The 23,301-nt window shown below is 33.7% G+C and overlaps 2 protein-coding genes across 2 annotated transcripts; one reads left to right on the forward strand and one right to left on the reverse strand.

Annotated features, from left to right (window-relative positions):
- The first annotated feature begins 94 nt into the window (after positions 1–94).
- Positions 95–2,234, forward strand: LOC123562307 (uncharacterized). Its single transcript, XM_053537733.1, has 3 exons — positions 95–391; positions 567–932; positions 1,069–2,234. The coding sequence occupies exons 1-3, from the start codon at positions 208–210 to the stop codon at positions 2,232–2,234; spliced, it is 1,716 nt and encodes a 571-aa protein (XP_053393708.1). The 5' UTR covers positions 95–207.
- Positions 2,235–5,199: 2,965 nt separating this feature from the next.
- Positions 5,200–8,460, reverse strand: LOC128555448 (DNA polymerase III PolC-type-like). Its single transcript, XM_053537734.1, has 3 exons — positions 8,427–8,460; positions 6,697–6,828; positions 5,200–6,309 (listed from the first exon to the last, which is right to left on the reverse strand). Exons 1-3 carry the CDS (start codon positions 8,458–8,460, stop codon positions 5,645–5,647), a joined length of 831 nt encoding a protein of 276 aa, XP_053393709.1. The 3' UTR covers positions 5,200–5,644.
- Between the last annotated feature and the right edge of the window lie 14,841 nt (positions 8,461–23,301).

A 23,301-nucleotide genomic window follows, 5' to 3' on the forward strand; every position in this document is an offset into this window, starting at 1 on the left:
TTCGGTTTATAATTACAGTCCAGTTCATGAACTCTGTTCCTTACATATTTTTTTCATTTCACTATATTGTTTTCCACAATTAGCTATGTTATCATTGTTTTGTATATTGATATTTTTCAGTGTAATCCCATAAAGGTGGCTGTAAAGTACAGATGTTACTCTCCTACAGCTCTTACTAATGCTTATCAGGCTGTGAGGGAGGAAAACATGTCTGTTAGAAGGGCATCAATTCAGTACAATGTACCCATGCAGACGCTCAGAGACAGGGTATTGCATAAGGTAGATCCTGAGACAGTCCGGTCAGGACCTCAGCCATTGTTCAGTGAAGAGGAAGAGGCATTATTTGTAAACAATCTGAAGTACATGGCGTCACTAGGTTATGGTTATACAGGTATTTGGCATAGTTTTATACATAACTGCTTTTCTTCTCATTTATTAATCACATACTGAGTAGTCATAAATGTGCAATACTTCAACCCTAACTGTATTCAAAATATAACAGGAGCTTAACTGCATAACATAACAGTTTTGTATTGGGCTTTTAAAATGTTATCATTAACTTTTAGGTCCAGAAGTCATTGCTAAAGCTTCAAATTACGCAGTGCACCTGGGGAAGAGATCTAAAGACCAGCCTATATCAGAAAAATGGTACAGTGAACTTAAATCGAGATGGCCAGAATTAAAAACTTTAAGTCCAAGAGCACTGGCAAAGGAACGAGCTCAAGCAACATCTGAACATGTTGTTAATTCATACTTTGAAAATCTTCACACTGTACTTTTGGCCAATGATCTTCTTGACAAACCAGAATGCATATACAACTTTGATGAGAAGGGAGTCCAAACTGAACATCGTCCGCCGAAGGTTGTTGCAGAAGGTGTACATGCAGTACCAGCCATCACTTCACCAAGATCTTCAATTACTACTATCTTAGGTTTGTGATCCCATATATTTTACTTATTAAATTTTTTTTTGAAATTTTCAAATTCAAGCAGGGAGAGCTCTAAAAAAAAGGAGATTACTTTTCTATTTATCTAATTAATTTTTCCAAACTTCTTTTTTATCTTTAGGTTGTGGGAATGCACTTGGAACTCAACATCCACCATATTTTATCTTTAAAGGAAAGCGCATGAGTAATGAGCTACTTGCTGAATCTACACCAGGAGTGTCTGGCTGTGCTACTGACAGTGGCTGGTCCAATTCAGACACTTTCTTGAAATACTTGAATGAACATTTTCTTAAATTTGTTCAAAGGCCAGGTGAAAGCCAGCCTATTTTACTAATTTTTGATGGGCACTTGTCCCATATTAACATTCCAGTTATAGAATGGGCCAAGCAACACAATGTCATACTATTTGTACTTCCAGCTCATACTAGTCACTTATTACAACCCCTAGATGTAGGGTGCTTTGGACCACTGCAGCGTGTTTATAACTCAGCGTGTCACAAATTCTTACGAACAAGTCCAGAATCTAGAATTACTCGGTACAATGTTTGTAAGTTAGCATGTTCAGCATATGCAACTGGATTATCTGCAAGTAACTTGAGATCTGCATTTCAGAAAACAGGTATTTATCCGTTTCAACCAGCTGCAATCTCTAAAGATGCATTAGCTCCTGCAGATGCTTATCACCTCACACCTATGACACAAAATACTGTCTGTTCTCAAAAGCCTTCTGGTGATCCCGGGGACTTTTTTTCTCCTGACCATGAGTTGATTGCTAAGAAGCAGGAATTTGAAAGTAAAAAGGAACATAAAAATACTGTTAGCAAAATAGTATCTGGTAAATGTATTACTAATCCAGTTGTTGAGAAAAAAATCATTGAATTCTCTGAGGGTCAGAAAAAGAGGAAAACTGAGTCATCAAAAACAGGTAAAGTGTCTAAAAATAAAAAGGTATCAAAATTACCTAAACCTAAAAATGTTCAGAAGAAACTCTTGGGATTCGAACCCCAGCCCGGTCCTTCAAAAGTTGTTGTATATCCTTCTGACTCGTCTGACTTCTCAGACACTGAAATTACTGATTCAGAAAAATGTTGTGTATGTCATAAATTTGAGCCTGAGGAACTCAGAAATATTGTGTCACTGGTTTTTGTTAAATGGGCCAAGTGCGACATTGCTGGATGTGATCACTGGACCCACTTGAAATTCTGCTGTCCTCAAAGGGTTGTCAGGTACAATGACAGTTTTGAATGTCCATGCCACCAAAGAAATTCTGAACTGACTGAAGAGTAAATTAGAAATGTCATAAAAAAATGAAACCAATTGAAAATATTGTAAAAACCTTGTTTTTGTTGTGTTTTTCTGTTTTTATATTTGCAGAAATATTAACCTGTACTGTGGTTATGCTTCAACTGTGTTGGAATAGATATTTTGAACTGCTGTATACTTTTTAAAACAATACAATGTCAAGGTCACGAAAATTGGTGGGTTTCCAAAATGGCGGACTTTATACACATGTTGTTTTTGTAGGGGGATTGTGCATCATTTAAAGGAAGTTTTCATTTTTTATAGTTTATATATTGTCTGCTGGGATATTGATTAAAAGGTATGTACACTTTGTCTTTGCTTTGTTCATGTTATATGAGTGTCAGCATGCCAAAGACCTTACTATAACGATTTATGGTAGGTCAACGCTACGGTAAAATTCCTAGCAATACAGACAAACGTGCATAATCCACCTCAAAAAGGTGATTATATATAGCAAAACGTGCAGGTTCTGTAACCCAAAGATTCCGCGGACGTATTATAAATTGATGACGTCCAGAAACATCTGGTGGATCTAATAACGTTAATCAAAACCTTTTACTTTTCTGTTGTTACAATTGTAAAAAAGAAAAACAATCATTTATACATAATTATCTTTTTTTCTGATAATTCGGAAGCCAACATATATCAGTAATTCTGGAAAGTAGATTGTGTGTCAAGATGCAATATTTTTTTTTTTTTAATTTGCTTTGTTGCACATTTTCAAACAAGGCTTTTACTAGTACCGATTTTGGAGACTCACACTGCCATCGATGACATACACAGCAATTCAATAAAGATTGTGAATTGAAAATAAAGTAATTTAAGATGTTATGTAAGATATCTTTCACTAAAATAATTCATATTTTGAAATCAAATCTCTTTAAAAAGAAAATAGCAAAAGTTTTTGCAGGTTTACGATAACGGTAGCCTTTCTGAAGGATGTTTTTGGAAATAGACATATTATTATAATAATATTATTATTATTGTTCCTTCTCATGAGAAAGAACACTTGTGATTGACATTTCACACTTGTCTGAGCAGGTAATATAGATACAAGGTTACTGTCAAAAGAATCCGATTAGCAGAAGGGCACCGCCATCTTGGACGCATGCATATTCATTGCAAATAACCTCTATGCCAATGTGTTTTCAAGCATCTTTAAGAAAATCTATTGTGAAATACAAATTATCAACGGTAGGCCAACAAGGCATAAGAATTAGTTTAGAGTAGAGATTAATATAATGAATATGCATGATCTAAAATAGACTCCCGCCAAATAATCACGCTGGTCACGTACGTGATGCTTTTAGTGCTGAAGTTTAGGTTTGCAGATGCTTCCTTCTATTTATTTGTTATCTGTCTAAACCTTTATCTTGCGTTTCGTGTATGCATATGTGTAAATTTTTGTATACATAGCTCGCGTGTGTTAATCACGTGATGAAAACATCCGAGATGGGCTACCTCTGCACAGAATTCAGAAGTTTTTCATATTATAAAGTAACAAAACAGATTTTTCATCACGGTCATATTGAACATCTGTATCATTATGCCAAAAACAAATAGTCTTAAAAGACAGAATGTACGTACTGGAAAGAACCTTTTGTTTAGCTAAAATTTGTTTTATATATTAACATGAAAGTCTGAAAGTTATAGACATGACTACAGGTTCTTGCATATCTTGTAATCAAACTCAGAAATATTAACGTCACAAATTATAACCGTATTGTTGTACTTATTTAACTGAAATTTTCTAGGATATTTATTAGCAACTATAGGAGCAAATTACGGATTATCTTTGTTTAATTTACCGTCTAGATAGCAAGAAGAGCTGTGATGGCATTCATGATTATATGCTTGCGTAATCTTAGCACAAAATATACTTTCATAGCAATATAAAATAAGTCAGTGCAGTTCAATTAGTTCCTATGATAGCTGGCATCAAGAAATTTGAAGGTTAGTAATGGTTCAACGCTTATGTAAACAAGAGCTCGTAGCACACGAAATGCCTGAACCCCCACCAGCCCCCCTCCCCCAACCCGATGCATTCAATAACTGCATAAGGAACATAATTTATTTGGTCTTAATTTCGTGAACCTAGATCCTAGATCCTTAGCGTTCTAAATTTATTTCATGTTCCTAGGCCCAACCGGCGACAGACAGACAGACAGACAGACCGACATCAGCAAAACAGTATACCCCTCCTTCTTCTAGGGGAGGGGAGGGGGCTAATAACAGCATCTGTAGCCGATCTCTCATTGCATATAGTAATATATAACAAAACGATTTACGTTTTATTTACAGCGAGTGAAAACGTACAAGACAAATTCACATTACAACTAATGCAAACATAGCACCGGTCGTATTTAAAAATTATATGCATGATATCAAAAAGGGCAACGGGATAGAGAAAAAAATTTCTTGTCTGTCGCAATAAAACATGTAAGAGGACACTTTGAAAGCATAAAACTCAACTAAGAATATAATATCAGTCTCGGTTAAATTGAATCTGTTCAGTCATAAAAGTATATATAGAAATTCGATTCATTTTCAAATAATTTTCTTTATGATGAACATCAAAACGATTATATAAATAATTGCCAATCGTTAGTTGTAACATGAACTAAAATTTTAATTCATTATAATACTTTCTAATTGTATTATTATAGATACACTGTATCTCTAAACATTTTAAGGTATTAGCACACTAATAGTCAATATTGAAAATCTGCATAAACCTATATTTCTAGTATCTGTACCCAAAAGATAAGTTGATTTCAAAATTTTAAGAAAATTTACCGTATATTTTGAAAATTATTACAATTTTTATTAACTCGGCTAACCTTCCGATTTTGACCCATCAGTCGACAAGGACCTTAATTGTAAAAATTGTACAAACAATTATCATAATAATACTATAGTGGACGCAACTTGACCCCGATGGTTGACCTTTGTATTATAATACGTAATTAGATACAACCTATTATTGAAAAAGGAGTGCACGTAAAACGCTTCAGCTCTTTGCATTCATAAATTTAAAATTGACGGCTACTCCAAGTACCCCATTTTTCTACAATGAAATAATCGATATGAATAATCAGCCTAAGGTCAACCATCGCGGTCAAGTTGCGACTACTATAACAGTCACTGATGTGCAATAGAAGTCACTGATGTACACTCCGCATTTCACTTTTTTCCGACAAGACAGTCTGCTCTAAAACAATCATTAAATAATTTTGACTCAACTGTTTTTGCTAAACAATTCTACCAGTTTAGGAATGACGGACTCTAATACTCTCTTAGTGTTTGTGACACGAGGTTGGCCATCACTATTCTTAGAAATAAAAATGTTAGTCAAGCCGTCTTCCCCTTCACGACTGAAAATTGTCCTAAGATGTTCAAAGATTGAGCCCTGATCCAGCAATGTTTTCAGCAATGTTTAGCTTACATATACCACTTGAAACAAGAACACTTACAGATGGAAAATTCTTTGATTTCTCTCTGTTGTATATCTGATTTTTATACACAGCTTCTGGTGAAAAACTGAAAGGTAGCACTGTTTGGTGTGACGCGGAGTGTTTCAGAAGATGTCCGAGAGCTCGTACATCTTCAGTAGCATCATGGGCTCCATAGGTTGCACCTAAAATATCGTGAACCAGATCTATTTGCTTGTACGAAGATCTTCCCGGATACTGCTTTCGAAATACTGATAAAGAATCGGTGCAACCTGACACACATTTGAAGAACCTTTCCTGCAATTTTACATTGTTGATGGCACTTATAATAACTGGAACGTCAAACCTGCGCCCATTATGTGCAACAAGAATTACATTGTTAAACTTTTCCAGCCATGTACAAAAGTCATTCAGTGCTGTTGTGACACTAGATGGTTCAACAATATGCCCATTGACTGTCATTTCATTGCACGAAAGAGATATACCGGTGACTTGTTGTGCTGTGACAGCTATCGGCTGTTTGGGCAAAACATATCTGTTGAAGGATTGGCTGGTCTCGAGTTCCATGGCTGCTATCTGAGTGATGTGAGGAAAGTTGCCGTCACGGACTGCAAACAAAAGAAAATTAAAATCTTATAATTTATTACATTATTCAACGGTTGACGCGTGGACTGGTAAGAGAGAACGTCGATTATGACGTCAAATTGCCACATGACGTCCGATACATTATTCCTAGGGTAAATGAAGTCGAGGATAATATCTATTAAAATATGTCAATGAGCATGTCAGAATAACCACGGTTCATCTTTCAGATGCTTCAGTATTTAACCACTCCGGCCAATGCCCTTGTTGTTCAATTCCTACGCATCTGAACTCTGAACCGTGGCAAATCTGACAGTTTTTGAAATTTTGTTTTTGTGATATCAAATTTTTTTCAATTATCTATAAGTGTTAATTTGATGTTATAAAACATTTTTAGAAGATAAATTACTTACTCAGATCAGTTGTTTCAAGGTCAAATGTGATTGGTGTGGAATTTCCATTTGGTAGGTGTATAGGCTTGAAAACCCCTCTTGGAACTGGATCAGGTAATTTTGTGACGTCAACAGAGTCATGATGACCAATTCCTTGAAGAAATAAATTATTGATTTTATTATAAAAAAATAACTTGAGCAGTCTCCAGTGACAGGTGAACTTTATAGAAAATACATGGCTTTCTCCCTAAAAACCTGTATCTACAATATATATATAGAGAGATAATCCAAGGTTTGACTGTAGTTTGTATGAAATCAAGGACTATCATTTGATCTCGAAATGAAGTTGATTAGTGGCAAAACGCAATGTTTTAGGTTTTATTTCTTAACAAAACCCTTAATGATTACCGTCAGGCAAAACATATAGCTAGCAGAACACGAGGATAGATATGTTATGTGACACTGTATCAAGTCTCAAAATCAAGAGCTGTCTGATGACAGTGCGCTCGACTATTCGAAGAATTGATTGAAGAATGGGGTCAAAATATTTCCACGGATATTCAGACAAAAGAAATAAATAGATTAGACAAACAATGTTCCTGTATTACTTTGATTTCGATAAGTCTTGCACTAAATGGCAATATAATTAAATTAATATAATAAAATTAATGTCAGGGTTTCAGAAATCCCATGTCCGGAGCCCGGGGGCTACCAGAAAATTCTGTCGGGCTACTAAATTTTTTCAGAGCGTGCCCGGCGGGCTACCGTGAAACTCCGTATCGAGTAACCTGGAAATCAATAATCAAGTCTTCAAATATAATTTTGATAGTTGTCTATAATCCCCTTGTTTATCAAGAGATACATGCCCGAGGCTTTAATTATCTTAATACCTACTGTCACAATCTGCAAACAATTCACCATTTAATCGTACCCGCAGGCAAATGTTTACAAAAACATGTGCAAGATTGATTTTAGACTGATCCAATAACATCAAAGTCGCTGATAGCTATTGTTTAAAACAATATGCAAACCAGTCTGAAAATAACGTCATTTTAGCGCCACCTGCCAAAGTGTACTTTCGGTTTCGCTGACCTCAATATTCATCGAGCGGTCAGAATCGAAAGACAGATATTTGATATTGAGGCAGTTTAGTGATTACACTGATTGTTTATGCTTCAATTTAAGTACTTGCCTAACCTGCAAAAAAAACGACCATGATTTTGCAAAATATCAGAAAGTATACAGAATTTTGGACAAACATAAATTCGGAAAAATGAATACAGTGTCAAGAAACTGAGAGACGTTATAAACGCGGTTCTAGTCTGTTTATTAAACCAGGCAGATGTTTAGAATCAGACAGGATCAACTTTAAATGATTTTGAGATAAATTACAATTCATACAGCTCTAAGTAAGTTCTAAGGAATTTGCAGGTTTACTGTATAAAAATTGATTTGCATTCCTTTTTTAGCCATGTTGCAATAACTATCAGAAGTACTCCTGATAATATTTCTCAGTTTAAAAACATGTAGTTTTATCTTTTAAAATGAGAAAAGGGAGTAATGATTATTGCTATTTAAGAGAACAAAATTGATGACAATGTGCGTATGGCTGCTCCCGAATCACTATTTTCGGACAGTTTACCTTTTATGCAAAAGCGATACAATTGTTAAACACAATTTTTTTAATTTTACAAAGAATCTAATATGCTTCCGACTTCCGGAAGCATGGAAAGAAGATATATCTGACATACCCTTAGGTATTATGATATTAATCATTGAAGACATCTCGTATTTCTCAATGTAATTACTCCATCAGCCATTTTATATTATGTCTAGCATGTTATTGCAGATTAAATTGATCACTGCGCCGAAGGGGATTCATTTCACAAATCAGTGATGATTTAATTTCAAGAAAAAATAACTAGGTAGAAGGATTACACCACCTTTGTGTAGTAACGAAAACGGCGTATTATACGAGGGCCATTCACAAAATAATGACGATTGTTCTGGAATATGGTACACAGTCTATATACAGACGGCAAACTTAGTTTATCCCTTCAAAGTATTCGCCCTTGACTTCCACGCACGTCCGCTCTCGAGAAATCCAAACAGTAGTCTCTCTTTTTCAGCCTTGGAAAGTGGAAAAGGGACAGGTGAATAAAAAGGATGGTTGATTTATATCAATTTTTTCATCTCTAAGAAACTTTTGAACTGAATGATGGCACTTTTGTGAGCCGCAGCGTTGTCATGGATCAACTGGAGACCGTGAAAATCTGTCCTTGGACGCATTTGTTCTGTAAATGACAGCTCTCAGTACTTTGTCTCTATAAAACGTGACTGACTTTCCTGACGGTGAAGAATTTTGTATTGCAGTACCCCTTGATTTAAAGAAGATGAAATTCTACGGTCACCTTTTTGCAGTCACTGCCAGTTGTCAACGCGACGCTGTTGCTCATAACAGCATACCTAGGTCTCTGTTAGAAGCTGTGAAACTTTAGCACATTTGACCCTTTTTGCCTTTTGACCCTCAGCTTGTATGTGAGGCACCCATCGAGCACAAAGATTTCTTAAACCGAAATTTCGGCACCGGCTTTTTCATAATTTAGACGTCTTACAGCAGCAATGTTTTTGACGCCCCTGCTGTTTTGGGTCTGCCAGGATAAGCCTCTTTAAGGACTGCCTGACTATTTTTAAATTTACGTACCCAACAGTAAACAGTTTTCTCTGATACTGCATACTTCCCATACTTCCCATATGAAGTATGCAGTTCACTGAGTATTTGCCTTGCATTTATTTCTAAAGAACAACGTATTTTAATGTAAGCTCTAATTTCAGATTTTCTTCATAGTTGTATTTTGCATAGTATATCATTCATGTATAACATGAGTATTTTGCATATCAAACTTCTACGGAAGCGTGCGATTTTCATTATTTTTAGAATCGCCCTCGTACTCAAAGAATTACTTATCATCTTTCGAATGAAGTTGTACAGGTGTTTAAGAGCTTTTAATGATAAAATGTTTAAGATCTGCAAGAATTTGGTATTGATTTCGTAAACATATAAATGTTTCTTAACAGTAATAACACTGGTATGAATAATAAAAATAGACATTTCCTTATAAAGGTTAAGTTTCTTAATGATCTTTGACATTTCAGTATTAAGACATTTGACAGTGGTATTATATTGCAAAGGAAATTGCGTTCCAGCACTTATTTATGACAACAAATCATGACAAAATGTTAACAACAATTGATTAATTTTCTTCAAGCACACTGATTCACCCCACACTCAGCTCAGTGCAAAAAGTGGATAACTGAATTGTCTTAAAAGAAGGACTTATTTACTTTTAAGGTGACGATATGGTCGGTATTATTTTTGGACTCTTTAAAGATGGTCAGTCACAATTGAGAAACATTTTATGACGTTTTTTTTACTTCTCAATATTCTGTAAGAGATTTACTTAATTAAGGAACAAAATGATAACATAGCGATCAATCCCTACTGGAAATGTATATGTCATTACTTTTAATGAAATTTTATAATTACCTTTCTTTAAAACAAAACTATTCAAAAAGTTGTCTTTTTCTTTTGATTTTAACATAATTTCTAGTTTTGCATTCGCATTGCATAAATATTCGGCTATTTTCAACTATTTGAAACGAAAGGCAAGTTTTTAAAACAGCGTGTAGCTTCGGATATGATCTATGTTCAATGTATCTTGGTGGCGCAACCGTGATACATAAAGGGAGATAATAATAAGTTTATAAAATTGCATTTCTAATTAATTTTGACAAAATATGTACTTGTCAATGCAAATCTTTCACAACTTTAATACGAGAGTTTTAATGTTTAAAGCGACTAACCCACACATCGTGGTGTCAGATTTTAAAAAATCAAACGTTTGCTTTATTCACCAATATGCTGCATATTCGATGTTCTTACAATGTATTTTTGATCAAATTCTGTTGAAAATCGTTGTTTTCCTAATACATTTAAAATAGAAACATTGGTCTACAATTTCTGATAAGGGTTTTCCGGTTTATAAAAAAGACGGAATTCCCGTCAGCAAACATCACGTGATTTTCAAAAGAGCGCAGACGTACAGGTATCGCATATTGTGATGTTGTCAAATAAAAACAAAAACAAGAATAACGGTATTCGTATTATACTTTTTCGTCGTGAGTTCGATTCCCAGACCCGTTAAATTTTGTCTTTTTTTTCTCCACTACAATAGCCCTTTCCCGAAACTAGGTTGCTCCCCTTGCTAATTATCTCCCATTTCGAGATGTGCGCGTGCGCGAGAAATCAACGATAACTTCCGGGGACTATCAAACTTGTCAAATTTCATTGTTACCGAGTGTGAATGTTGGTTATTATTAGAATTTGTCGTAATGCTTCCCGAGAATAGAAAGAAATCTCGTAAATACTGTTGTATATGTAAGGGAATTCATCGCGGTAAAGTTGTGGATGGCAAAACTGTTTCGTTACACAGATTTCCCCAAAATAAACTATTGAAAAGATTATGGATTTAAAGATGTAAAACGGTGATGAGAACATGCAAATGGAACGAAAATAAGTTATTGTGTAGTGAACACTTCGTTGAATCGAGAGGACCGACCTTCTTACATACCCTGCCATCAATATTTCCGATGAAGACAAAACGAGTTAGTAAATCTAGTTCTAACATGTTCACTAAAATTATATGTCAAAACTGACACGTAATTATGTCTAAATACACTCCACCTTTAATATGATCTAATGTTTTTAAGCTTTCCTGTGATATTTTTAAACATGAACGAGTTAGTTTAATAACAATCTTACACATCACTTTAATACAAGCATTGTCCGGCCATAATTTTATGACTGATTGATATATAGATACTTCCAATTTTATACGAAAATAAGAAACAAAACTCTGTTACAATAAATTAGAAACCAGAGAAAAACAAACTTACACAAAGTATGTAATACAAACTGAAACAAGAGGGTCAAGATGGCCCTAGGTCGCTCACCTGAGAAACACACCATAACAGTGTAAACATGTTTGACCTAGTGATGTCATGGAAACAAATATTCTGGCCAATTTTAATTAAGATTGGACCAAAAATGTGGTCTCTTGAGTTTAAACAAGTATTTTTTTAGATATGACCTAGTTTTGGACCCCAGATGACCCATATTCGAACTTGACCTAGATTTTATCAGGGCAATCATTCTGACCAAATTTCATGAAGATCAATTGAAAAATACAGTCTCTATCGCAACCAAAAGGTTTTTCTTTGATTTCACCTATGACCTACTTTTTGACCCCAGATGACCCATATTCAAATTCGACCTAGATTTCAGCAAGGCAATCCGGCATATGTAAAAATAAACCTAGTAATTGTTACCATTCTCAGGTCAAGTGAAGGAAATTTCAACACTTCGCAGATCATTAGGTGTAACATGTTTTCGGCTTTGCTGCATTTTATTTCTATCAGCAGTGTCGTATTTTGTCTGAAATAAAAGAACTATTTGGCCGTTCCTGGATGCTTGCTTAGGTTCCAAATATGACTTGTCATTTGACTCTTTTAATTACCAAGAGTACTATTTCAAATAATGTCTGATGTCTGATTTTACTGGAAATATTTAAATTTAAGTAACCAATATTGAAGCTATTTCAGCTATTTAGTTTTTGAGGAAAAAGATAACATTCGCGAATTTTCCTTACGAATATGACGACATCGCTTTTAATAAGAAGTACTTTCCCTCATGTCATCAAATATCACATCTGACACATTATTAAAGATAATAATAATAGATTTTATACTGAAGAGCAATCCTTTCATGAATTTATTTTGACAAAAAACAATTAAATGGATTACACGCGCTTGCAGTTATAATTATAACTGTGAAACAGGATCGGATTTCTTTTCAATGTCTTGACTATGTTTTGCTATATTTCTGATTCTTTGGAATCATTAAGTTCATTCGATGTATCTGTATAATCGAATTCCGGGTTAATGAGTTTTGCCTTTAGTAGGAGAATTGTCATGGTTATTCCGATATGCAAACATTACCATAGGACTATTCGGTTAGTATATTACCATTCCAAATTGCATCTTACAGAAATTGGTGACTCCATTAGTATGGCAGAGACGCACAGTATATAAGGGATAGTCAGACATTTCTGTTACCTGCAAATGTATGAATACATCAAACATATTGATACAATATCGGGATTTCAATATTTATGAAGAGGTGACAATTATTTAAACCTCTCTCAATCATGTGTTATTCAAATCTCGCCGTATACGGGACTATTCTTGTGTCTCAAGTTTGTCATAGTTCAAGTTACATGCATATATAAAATCGAAAAGTCAGAAGACTTGGGAGATACAAAAGAAACCAATACTACATAAAATCTTATTACTGTTCTTACGTATTTTTGTCTGATTAAGATAACTCCTCCAATGCCTCCATTCTGATTGAATTTAATGGAAACAAGAAAGTACGGATTTTGTTTTTTGATGTGTTACACGGTCTTATCAAGAGAATTCTTCTTCAATCAAGCAACTTTCAAGTACATACATAGAATGGTTTCATTTGCCGCCAGTAATCCATAGACAACTTTGACACGTGGCTGTTTCATATGCATTAGGACGTTCCTTAATATAGCTTATTAAAATACGAATGACCTAAATTACTCTATATAGAGTTTCACTTGATATGATAATATACTGAACAGCAAAAGATACTATCCAGATTTATAACTTAGGTATCTTTCAATAAAAAAAACTTAAATTTATAAATTTGACTTGTTTTCTTCATACCACATTACACTTGAAGAAAGTCAGTGTTTAATTTTGAAAATCGACTAACCGTGAAGTCAGTAGTGGCTGTCCCAGAATAGCCGTTTTGCACGAAATTCATGTGCGCATGTAATTAAAACGACATGCCTCCAGATCGTTCGACAGCAAAAAAAAAATATTTTTTAGATATCTTCAAATAAATGCTATATTTCTTAAGAAAGCTTTAAAACTTAATCGCTGACAAACTTTATGTTACGGAAATACATGAGAATTTGCTGCTTTTTCTACTTTTTTACGATGAAATCGAAAAGCGTTTGTCACGCTTTTACTGCAGTTAAACTGTCTTGATTATAAATATCTATATTTTGAAGTCATTATTCACTTAGACGAATACAGTAGTGCCGTGTTTAGCCGGACAAATATAATTAATGATAGTGTGTACAAAAAGTAACCTACTGTTACAGTGTTTCACAGAAAGAAAAAAACGTAATTACTCTACACACCAACGATATCAGCTTTGAGTCAGAAACAATGGTAATGATGTAAGTAAATATAAAAACAAAAGCTGTCCTTAAGACAGCAAATGCTGTACTAATCGAATCGTTGTCCAAGAAGCAGGAATATTACCCTTAATGTGAAAGTATCTATAGAGTTTCAATCCAGTATCTGCATTTGTTTTGGATAGTAAATTGCATGCAAAACTTCAACCAGGAGTTTTAAGTTCACAGGGGACATAATTTGGCCAAAATGCATGTCGGAGTTATGGGACTTGATGCTATAACCTAGTTTATAACCCTGAAGATACAATTCAATACAAGGTTCAATTCAATATCTGCATTTGATTTGGAGACAGTAACTTGCATGCAAAATTTTAAACAGGATTTTCTAAGTCTAGAAGCAGGCCAAAAATACATGTCAGAGTTATGGGACTTGACCCAATGAAGTTAGTAATTTACCTAGAAAAGAAAAAATAACTTGTAGCTAGTAATACATGTAGCTATATGTACTTGAATGCAAAAGTTTAACCAAAATTTTCTTAGTCCAAAAGGGGGCATAATTTGGCCAAAATGTATGTCAGAGTTATGGCTCTTGATGCTATCACCTAGTTTTATGATCCCGAAGACAGATGTGAATTTTCAAATCAATATCTTCATTAGTTTAGGAGATAATAACTTGCATATTCCTACATCAGCTATGTCCCTGTTTGCTTTAGGCTGTGTATTTATTACAACGACTTCACTTTCAAAACAATTACCTGTACACCGTCGTGTACATCCACCTAGCAAGAATCAACATATAAATGTTATCTTTTCGCTCTGTCTTGTCTATTCAATCATATTGCTTTTTGCTTTTGTTCAATTCTGGAACATTTCTGCTATCATCCTTCTGTCAGGGGATGTTCACAAAAACTCGGGACCTTTATCCGGTAACTGTAGTACGTCACCTACATCATCTGTCTCAACTGATAGTGAATATATTGATCTTTCTAGGAACCTTTCTTTTGTCCACTACAACGTCCAGAGTTTGTTTCCAAAACTCGACACGCTCTACACCGAACTGAAGGATTTTGACATCCTCTCTTTCTCTGAAACAGCTATTTTCTTCACACTTTATCTTTATCGTTCATCCGTTATCTTTTCTTCCTTTACGTGTTGAAATTTTTACTACTCTATACTTAGTTTGGTGTTTAATTATTACATTTTACACTACCATTTAAATCAGTATCATATATCTATTTCAATGAGATTTGCTTATTATTCCATATCCAGTGATTCTGAATCCTACTATTCAATTCATTGCTATAAGTCTGAAGTATTTTTTATATTTAAAATTTAATTGTGTTTTACAAAAGCACTTTGGCTTATTGAAATGTGTCCTCTTTCCATGTATTTCATATAATACTGTATTAACTGGTAAATAATTGTGCCATGAAAAAAAGCATGTAATTTTGTGTAATATGGAGAGGGCAACTGTAAGCTAATATAGCTTTCTGTCCAATTCCTGAAATGTTGTATTGTAAATATTTCATGCTTTTCTGAAATAGAAATATGTTTAGACTAATAACTTGCATGTAAAACTTTAACCAGGATTTTCTAAGTCCAAAAGGGGGCATAATTTGGCCAAAATACATGTCAGAGTTATTGTTATTGACCCAGTGACGTTGGTTATTGACCTAAAAAGAAAGAAAAAATAAGTTTCAAGCTATATGCTTTTAAATGATAGCTATATATACCTGCACGCAAAACTTTAACCAGAATTTTCTATGTCCATAAGGGGGCATAATTTAGCCAAAATGCATGTCAGAGTTAAGGCTCTTGATGCTATCACCTAGTTTTATGACCGCAAAGACACATGTGAAGTTTCAGTTCAATATCTGCATTAGTTTAGGTGACAATATCTTGCATGTAAAACTTTAACCAGGATTCTTTAAGTTCAAAAGGGGACATAATTTGGCCAAAATACATGTCAGAGTTATGGGACTTGACCAAGTGAGGTTGGTAATTGACCTAGAAAAAGAAAAAATCAGTTTCAAGCTATATGCCTTTAAATGATAGCCATATGTACTTGCATGCAAAACTTTAAGCAAGGTGTGACGCCGACGCCGACGCCAGGGTGAGTAGAATAGCTAGATTATTCGTATAGAATTCCCTTATTTGACATTTTCTTTTATATCAGATTTTCAGGAACTTGCATTTTACTAAGAATTATACAACTGCTATAAAAAAGAAAACGAAAATGAGTACATTAGTTTTTATTTAAAAAGAATCGATATCCGTTTTCGGGACCTAAACTTCTAATGGTGCCATTTGTATCTAGCATGCTGTAGGAGATTGCAGATTTCAATTTAATACTACAAATACATACTAAAGCGCAGTAGAGAAAAATTGAATCTCAGTATAACCGTGTGCAGATATCACAACTCCTCCATTATCAGAAGAATTGTCGCGCATAAAGTTCCTTAGGGATATTAAGTAAAAAGTCTAGCATTTTTATAATACGATTAAGACATTTGAACGATGGCTCCATTAGAGCAGAACGTTTTGGGAAAACCTGATACAAAGTGCACGCACAGATAATTTATCAGTGAGGCGACAGCTACTTTATTCAGGGTTCAGACATATTTTTATATTATCATGGATATTAGTCAATTGATCTTTTAAGAAGAAATGTTCAAAGTGGAGTCTCTCTGTAAGTCTGCAGATTGGATCCTATAAGAATTCTTAGTCTGAATCGTCTCAAATAGATAAAGATATAGTAAATAAAACAAGAATAAGCTAAGGCTACATCCTATTGACTAGACATACCTTAAAATCTGGAAACGGACATTTAATAGGTAGAGATTGCTTAACCATCGTCTTCTCAATACATGGTAACAATAGAGAAATACAATTTTATGATTTTACTACGTAAAGTTAGTTCTTTGAAAAATAACATACTCATAGGTCTGAACGCTAAAGAAAGCCTATACATATTTGAAAGTTAATCATCATTGTAAATAACAATTCACACTTCTATATTGTAATTTTATAAGACATTGCAATTATTCTTACTTTATTAGTTGTTTACACGCTGATTAAAAGCGGATACGGTCTTACTGATCTGTACATGATAGGTACTGAAATGTACTTATCACACTCCTTAGCACCTGTAATGATCTATTCAGAAACTTCGAATTGAATCCCAAGAAAATGTATTGACACCGAGTCCAAGTACGGAGAGATGTTTTACGGCCTACGCACTGCACTTAAGAACTGCAATGTTACAACAATTACATGGACTGCAATGTAACTGTGATGTGATACCGGTATTGCAGTACGAAATATGTATTGCTCATGTGGGAGTTCTGTAAACAGTGTCAACTTTATGTAAAATATATAGAAAATACTATTTACTTATATCGAACTTTGCAGTATCAATTGCATGTAGTGACATCCAATGTCATATATATACATTGTCTTGGAATTTGAAGTACTAAAGGCGTGCGTAACTTAAAAGTAATTTATTTAGTTCCTTAAAACACCTTTAGAAATGAGGTTTGTAAAACGGCAATTATTCATTTGCACTATAGTCACTTGCAAAAGTACATAAATACTTTGTATACATAAACCCTACAGCAACGTATTATCGTTTCATTGCACATCTAAATACATAAACAATACAGCAGTATTTGTGCCATTAATATACATACAAAATACATCAACAGAATCAAACATAAAGACAACGCTTTACGTTGTATTTTCAAATTTACAAATAGCTCAAGCATTCAGTATCTTCTAATTAACCTTTGGTAATATACTGAAGGCTTGTCATTTTCTGTTCGGCCTCAAGGCGTAATTCCCTAGTAAGCGGACATTTGCATTGTTACGACATTTTGACAGCTTCAGCTTTGCAAGGCAAAGTTTTGCAAACGTTTGAAAAACTTACTATTTGATGTTTAGAATTACTGGAACTTTATTATCATTCAGTCTTGATATGTATTTAACTGTACAGGCAAAACGTAGTTACACATAAAATTATCCATGTTTTTATGCCGAGTCCATGGGTTTCCATCACATTCGTGCTGAATATATTACCGTCTACTCTGAGATTTCTTCAAAACAGGCGGGCTTTTCCATTAGATCACTAAATTCTTAAAGTCAAAGGTGGTTCTCCATGTTTTATTACTTCCTTCTTTTTTACTATAAAAGATGTATTCTTGTAATTGTTTTTGACCAATCAGTAGATAACTTTGTAAGTGCCCTAGACAAAATGACTGGTTCTCAAATTGTGTAGTTATAGGTCTATAACATATTTAATACTTTGCATTACATCAAGACGTCTCACGCTATAAAATTTATATTACATTTTACATTGAAAATTTCCTCATTTATTATTTTTGGTGAACCAAAAATATTTTGCTCTCCCAAGGTGAGTGACGGCGAACAGTTAGCCATATTTTAGCATTTGTCTTTTAATAGCAGAACTTTCAAAAATAACTTATCTTTACTTCCTGAACACACCTTTTCATTTTGATATTAAGATGAAAGTTCGATCTATTTATTTCCGCAGAGATACGTTTTTATTAAAATTACACAATATGTAATTTATATATTATCTGTTTGAGTAGACTGAAATGCACGTCATGGTTTCCACGACGATTTCAAAATACATACATGTTCTTTTTTAGTTCGTTCCACCATTTCAGAAAAACTCTTTGTGACAACCAATAATTATGTAATGTACTTCTAACTCTTGTTGTGAATTTAAGTTTGTAAACTCAATCAAGCTAGCTTCGTACTTTTATTTGATAATTCTGTCACACTGTGTCTGTGATACCACTGTAATACTTTTTTTTCAAGTTATATAGATGTTTTCATTTCATGGCTATATTCATTGAAATCATCCCTTGTTGTTTTTTTTTTTTTTTTTTTTTTTTTGTCGAAATTTGATAATTAATACTTTGGCTTTGCGGTTATTAAATTTAATGATTCTGTCATATTGAAACAAATTGAGAGCGGTGGTTTAGTGGTTAAGGTCAATTACCAAATATTTGAAGAAAAATTATTGACACAAACTGGCAAGGCGAATATAACGGTAACCTATTCATATCATTAGAAATATAAAAATGCATTACGAAGTTACCGCACAAAAAAGTTGTCAGAAATATGGCATGCGCCTCAGTCCAAAAGAAAAATTAAAGACTGTCATCAAATTATTCAGTTCAAAATAAAGGCACTATTTAAACCCTTTAAAACATTTCTTACAAATAATACACATGCTATTAGTGAAGAAAATAAGCATGAGTGACAGAATATTAAAATGACATCTTAATAATATGGACACGAAATAATAGACATGCTCCGAAGTCTTAAGAATATAACTTATGTTGCATATAGGGGAGGTGATCAATACTTGCGAACATCCAATCTAATGACTGAGACAATTAAGTAACTTAATTGGTTGTTTCGCAAATAAACAGGACATTACGAGATTAAATGTATGACTGTCTGGAAACAAGTGTTTCTTTTAAGTTTAAAGAAAGCTGGTTTTCAGTTGAAAGCTTCTAGTATATTAAAAACTCATCAATTCTCAAGTACGCTTCTTTGCATCACAATTTTGTCTATTCACATAGACGGTTAAGATATTGAATACTCGCATTAACGGACAGTCTTCAGATTTTACTGACAATTTTCAGAAAAAGTACATTCTACAGACAGATTTCCTTAAATGTTACGTAGTTAAATAGACATAAAAGAACGAGAAATCAATTCTTAGATCCTTTAAAGTAGCAAGAAAAAAAATATTTTATTGAATTTTTTTTTCATTTTCTTAAAACTTTCTTTAGATATTTCTTGACAAGGATACCACAACTGAAAAAACAAAAATGAAAATGGATTTCATAATGAAACCAGTTTATTGTCACATTCAAGATAAAATGGATTTATTCTTCTGATTATGAATTATCTTTGCGTTACTACTAACACAGATGTTTCTGTATTATTTATCAAAAAAATATTTTGTATCTTTTTTTAATAAAGTAATATTTAAATTTTTACCTTTTATCACATGTTTCACGCCGCAGGAGTGAAATAAAACCATTACATAAATTTGACAATAGGTCAGAGACCACCAATTCAAAAAAGTACAGGGAATGAGGTAAGTGTGTACCTGGTAATAAGGTAACGTCTGTGCGTTCTGACTGGTCAGTCATGTAAACAAACCCCAAAAGTGATTATTTTTTTCAAAATTGGTATTTTTTCAATGCATTTACAGTATTTTATTATACATTTTGACAAAATTTGCAACATTTTATGTGTATTGAAAAAAAGTTTTATCAAACGAATTTCTCCCGCCATGCCAATGATGAAAACATGTAGGGGGTCATCTCATTCACACGAAAATTACTTAAATAAACTATTACTATTCATATGTTTTTCGTCCGATATTTTGGTAGAACTAAGATAGTTCTTGAAAAACTTGTAATTAGATATACATGTTTCGATGTATGGAAGGCCGTACACGCCATAATGTTACCATGTAAGCCTATGGGAAAACAATTGGTGGTCTCTACCCAATACACTAGAGTAATGAAGCTTTGACGTTGACGTCGTTTAAAGTAACGGAGACATTGGTCGAATTGACCTGTGGTTAAAGAAAGTAGAATTTTTTATGTTTCGGCAGGAAAAACTAACATGTGATAAAAAGAATATTACATTTGTGCTTTTCTACATTGAATTTATTAAACTCGTTGAATGAAATTGATAAAATGCATAGCCTAGCATTTAATTATTTTATTCAACTTGTTTAATAAATTCAGTATGAAAAGATACCCATGTAATATCCTCTATGTAAATTGGTTATTACTTGTTTGATCAAACTGTCAGTTTATAGACCGTAGTTTTTTTACTAAATGCGACATTATTTTGATTTATAGTGCGACTTCTAAATCTTACTCAAAGCGGACTCTTAAAAAAGACAGATGCAAAACATCGTGTATATGAGACTTGAAACGAAAAAAGAAGAGAAGCAAATGAATTCAAGGGTGAAACATAAAACGTAAATTAAAAACAAAACTTTACTTAAAGTGTCATTTTACAAATAACGTAACAGGACCCATTCTAGTGCTACAGTTGTCTCGTAAAATCCCCACTAAATAGACGTAAAACGCGAAGGATACATATTTTTTGTTTATTTCTCATAATTACTACAGAATGGAAAGACTCTCAAGACATATACGAATAAGACATTTCAATAGTTTGAATGTGAGCACAGAGACATCAGTTGGATATAGATGGAATAAAGATATATTTTCCAATCACAGTGATACACAGCATCGATAAACTGAATCCGTTGGCAATTTAAACTTTAATTTTCCTAGACAAACATCTTATCACAATTATATAAATCGGACAGAATAACAACGAGGATGCCGGTTAATGTTCTTTCTTTGATTACGGAGATTTGTTCTTCTTTGAGAAACGGAATATTTGGCTAATATTAGTCTGGATATGAATTTGAATTCATCTTTAGGAATCCTTATATACGCTTAAAAGTGTTATACCGAAACTTATTACATACTCGTTTCTATTCCCCGTTAAGTTACACTGGTACCGGAAACGTCAATATTTTTCCATACACTGACGCCTGAATTTCATATCGGGTGCGTGACGTAATTCAGTGTGTGCTGTTGCACTATTTTTTTTCTTTTTAGTTCAGTATTGTCAATCCTATTCAGGCTATTGAACATATTTATGATATTAAATAATATCTATACGTGTAGATGCGTATGTAATAAAAAGGTTATTATCTTTGCATCGGGAAATATGCACTCGTTCTTCAGCGGAAGAATATTGCGCTCCTGAAGTCGCGCAATATTTCCGCAGAAGATACAAAGCTAATAACCTATAAATATTTCACCGAGTGAACATTAGATGCAAACTGTAAACACTAGGATTTCTGAGTGCAGGATACTTATAATAAATTCCACATGTTTGGCAAAATGTGTTGGTCATTAGGTGGGCCAGTGGTCTAGTAGTAACACGCTTGACTGTCAATCCAGAGGTCTGGGGTTCAAATCCCGGTCCAGGCCTGTATCTAAAAAGGATTTCTTTCCACCTGTTATGGGGGCTTTGTCTCACTCTGTCCCTCTGGTCAGATCGCTCTGTGTCTGTACTAGTAAAGGATGAAATTCGCGCCCTGTGTGGCAGCGTTTTCTAAAATGTAAAGCGGCTTTGAACGTGTTTATCCTGAAAATTGCGCTATATAAATCAGGTACAATAATAGAAATCATAAAAAGAAAAACGTGTTTCAAGATTTTATAGTTAAAGTACGGATAAAGTTAATATTTTTTTTCCATAAAAATCATTTTTATATTGATTATCATGTAAGAATCAGTTTAGCTCATTGTAGATTCAGAGATTTCAACACAACAAAGGGAGATTACCAGTTGTTAATTGAATAATCTCTAAATATTGGAAGAGGAGATACCAATGTTTGGCACTGATTGTTGTGCGATATACCTTAAATATGGGTTTTCACATGATTTACTGAATTTGAACATTGATATCTACATCTGTCAGTTTGCATAAAAGTACTCGTGCATCTGATAACTGTACTGAAGGTGGATTCGCCGTGTATAAGATCTGTTAAAAGGTGGTATTCTTAATCAAACAGAAATGGCAGACGTGCTGAAAATGTTATATTTGTAAAAGATCTAACATTATTCGAGTAGCACTTGAATCTAATACACTAGCGGTATCAAACCCGCATTTTACATTTATAATAGACTTACTGATGCATACTTCTTCTATTCCCAAGGCCACATTAGTTCTATAAATAAACGTCGGAGTTCATCATTTTAAAATCGAACCATTATCTTTTTTTTTTCAAATATTTTATCAATAATGAATTCCTAGACACAAATTATTTAATTCAATTTTAAAAATTACCTTAGATTGAGATAAGAAGTGCAAATTTCATTTGTAAAGGCACATATCGATGCTCATAGGGAAGACTGAATTCAGCAAGCTGTGGATTCACCTTTTGCTTATAGGGATAGGGTGTGTACATTTAAGAAATGAAATTAATTGTTTCGGTGTTCATGCGAAATGAACGATAGAATACGATCGGCAAATCCGTGAATCGCCGATAACGATTCATGTTTAATTTGCCGATCCTATTCTGTCGTTCATTTCGCATGAACACCGAAAAAAAATAGTTTCATTTTTTATATTTATATTATATTTCCTTTCCATTTGTGAGCAAGATAATATTATAAATTGCACATATTTTGTGTGTATTTAACATTAAAATCAGCTTCCCGCCCATTCTGCTCACCAGTCGGAGCAACTGCGACGT

This window comes from Mercenaria mercenaria, chromosome 3 (assembly GCF_021730395.1).
Source record: "Mercenaria mercenaria strain notata chromosome 3, MADL_Memer_1, whole genome shotgun sequence".
Classification (NCBI taxonomy): domain Eukaryota; kingdom Metazoa; phylum Mollusca; class Bivalvia; order Venerida; family Veneridae; genus Mercenaria; species Mercenaria mercenaria.

Bases quoted from the DNA above. Each gene is read 5' to 3' on its own strand.
- LOC123562307 (XM_053537733.1), top strand. From the start codon at position 208: ATGTCTGTTAGAAGGGCATCAATTCAGTACAATGTACCCATGCAGACG. The intron at 392-566 runs GTATTTGGCATA...ATTAACTTTTAG, and splicing joins ACTAGGTTATGGTTATACAG to GTCCAGAAGTCATTGCTAAA. The intron at 933-1,068 runs GTTTGTGATCCC...TTTTATCTTTAG, and splicing joins TTCAATTACTACTATCTTAG to GTTGTGGGAATGCACTTGGA.
- LOC128555448 (XM_053537734.1), bottom strand. From the start codon at position 8,460: ATGTCTTCAATGATTAATATCATAATACCTAAGG. The intron at 6,829-8,426 runs GTATGTCAGATA...TATTTCTTCAAG, and splicing joins TAATATCATAATACCTAAGG to GAATTGGTCATCATGACTCT. The intron at 6,310-6,696 runs GTAAGTAATTTA...TTTTGTTTGCAG, and splicing joins CCTTGAAACAACTGATCTGA to TCCGTGACGGCAACTTTCCT.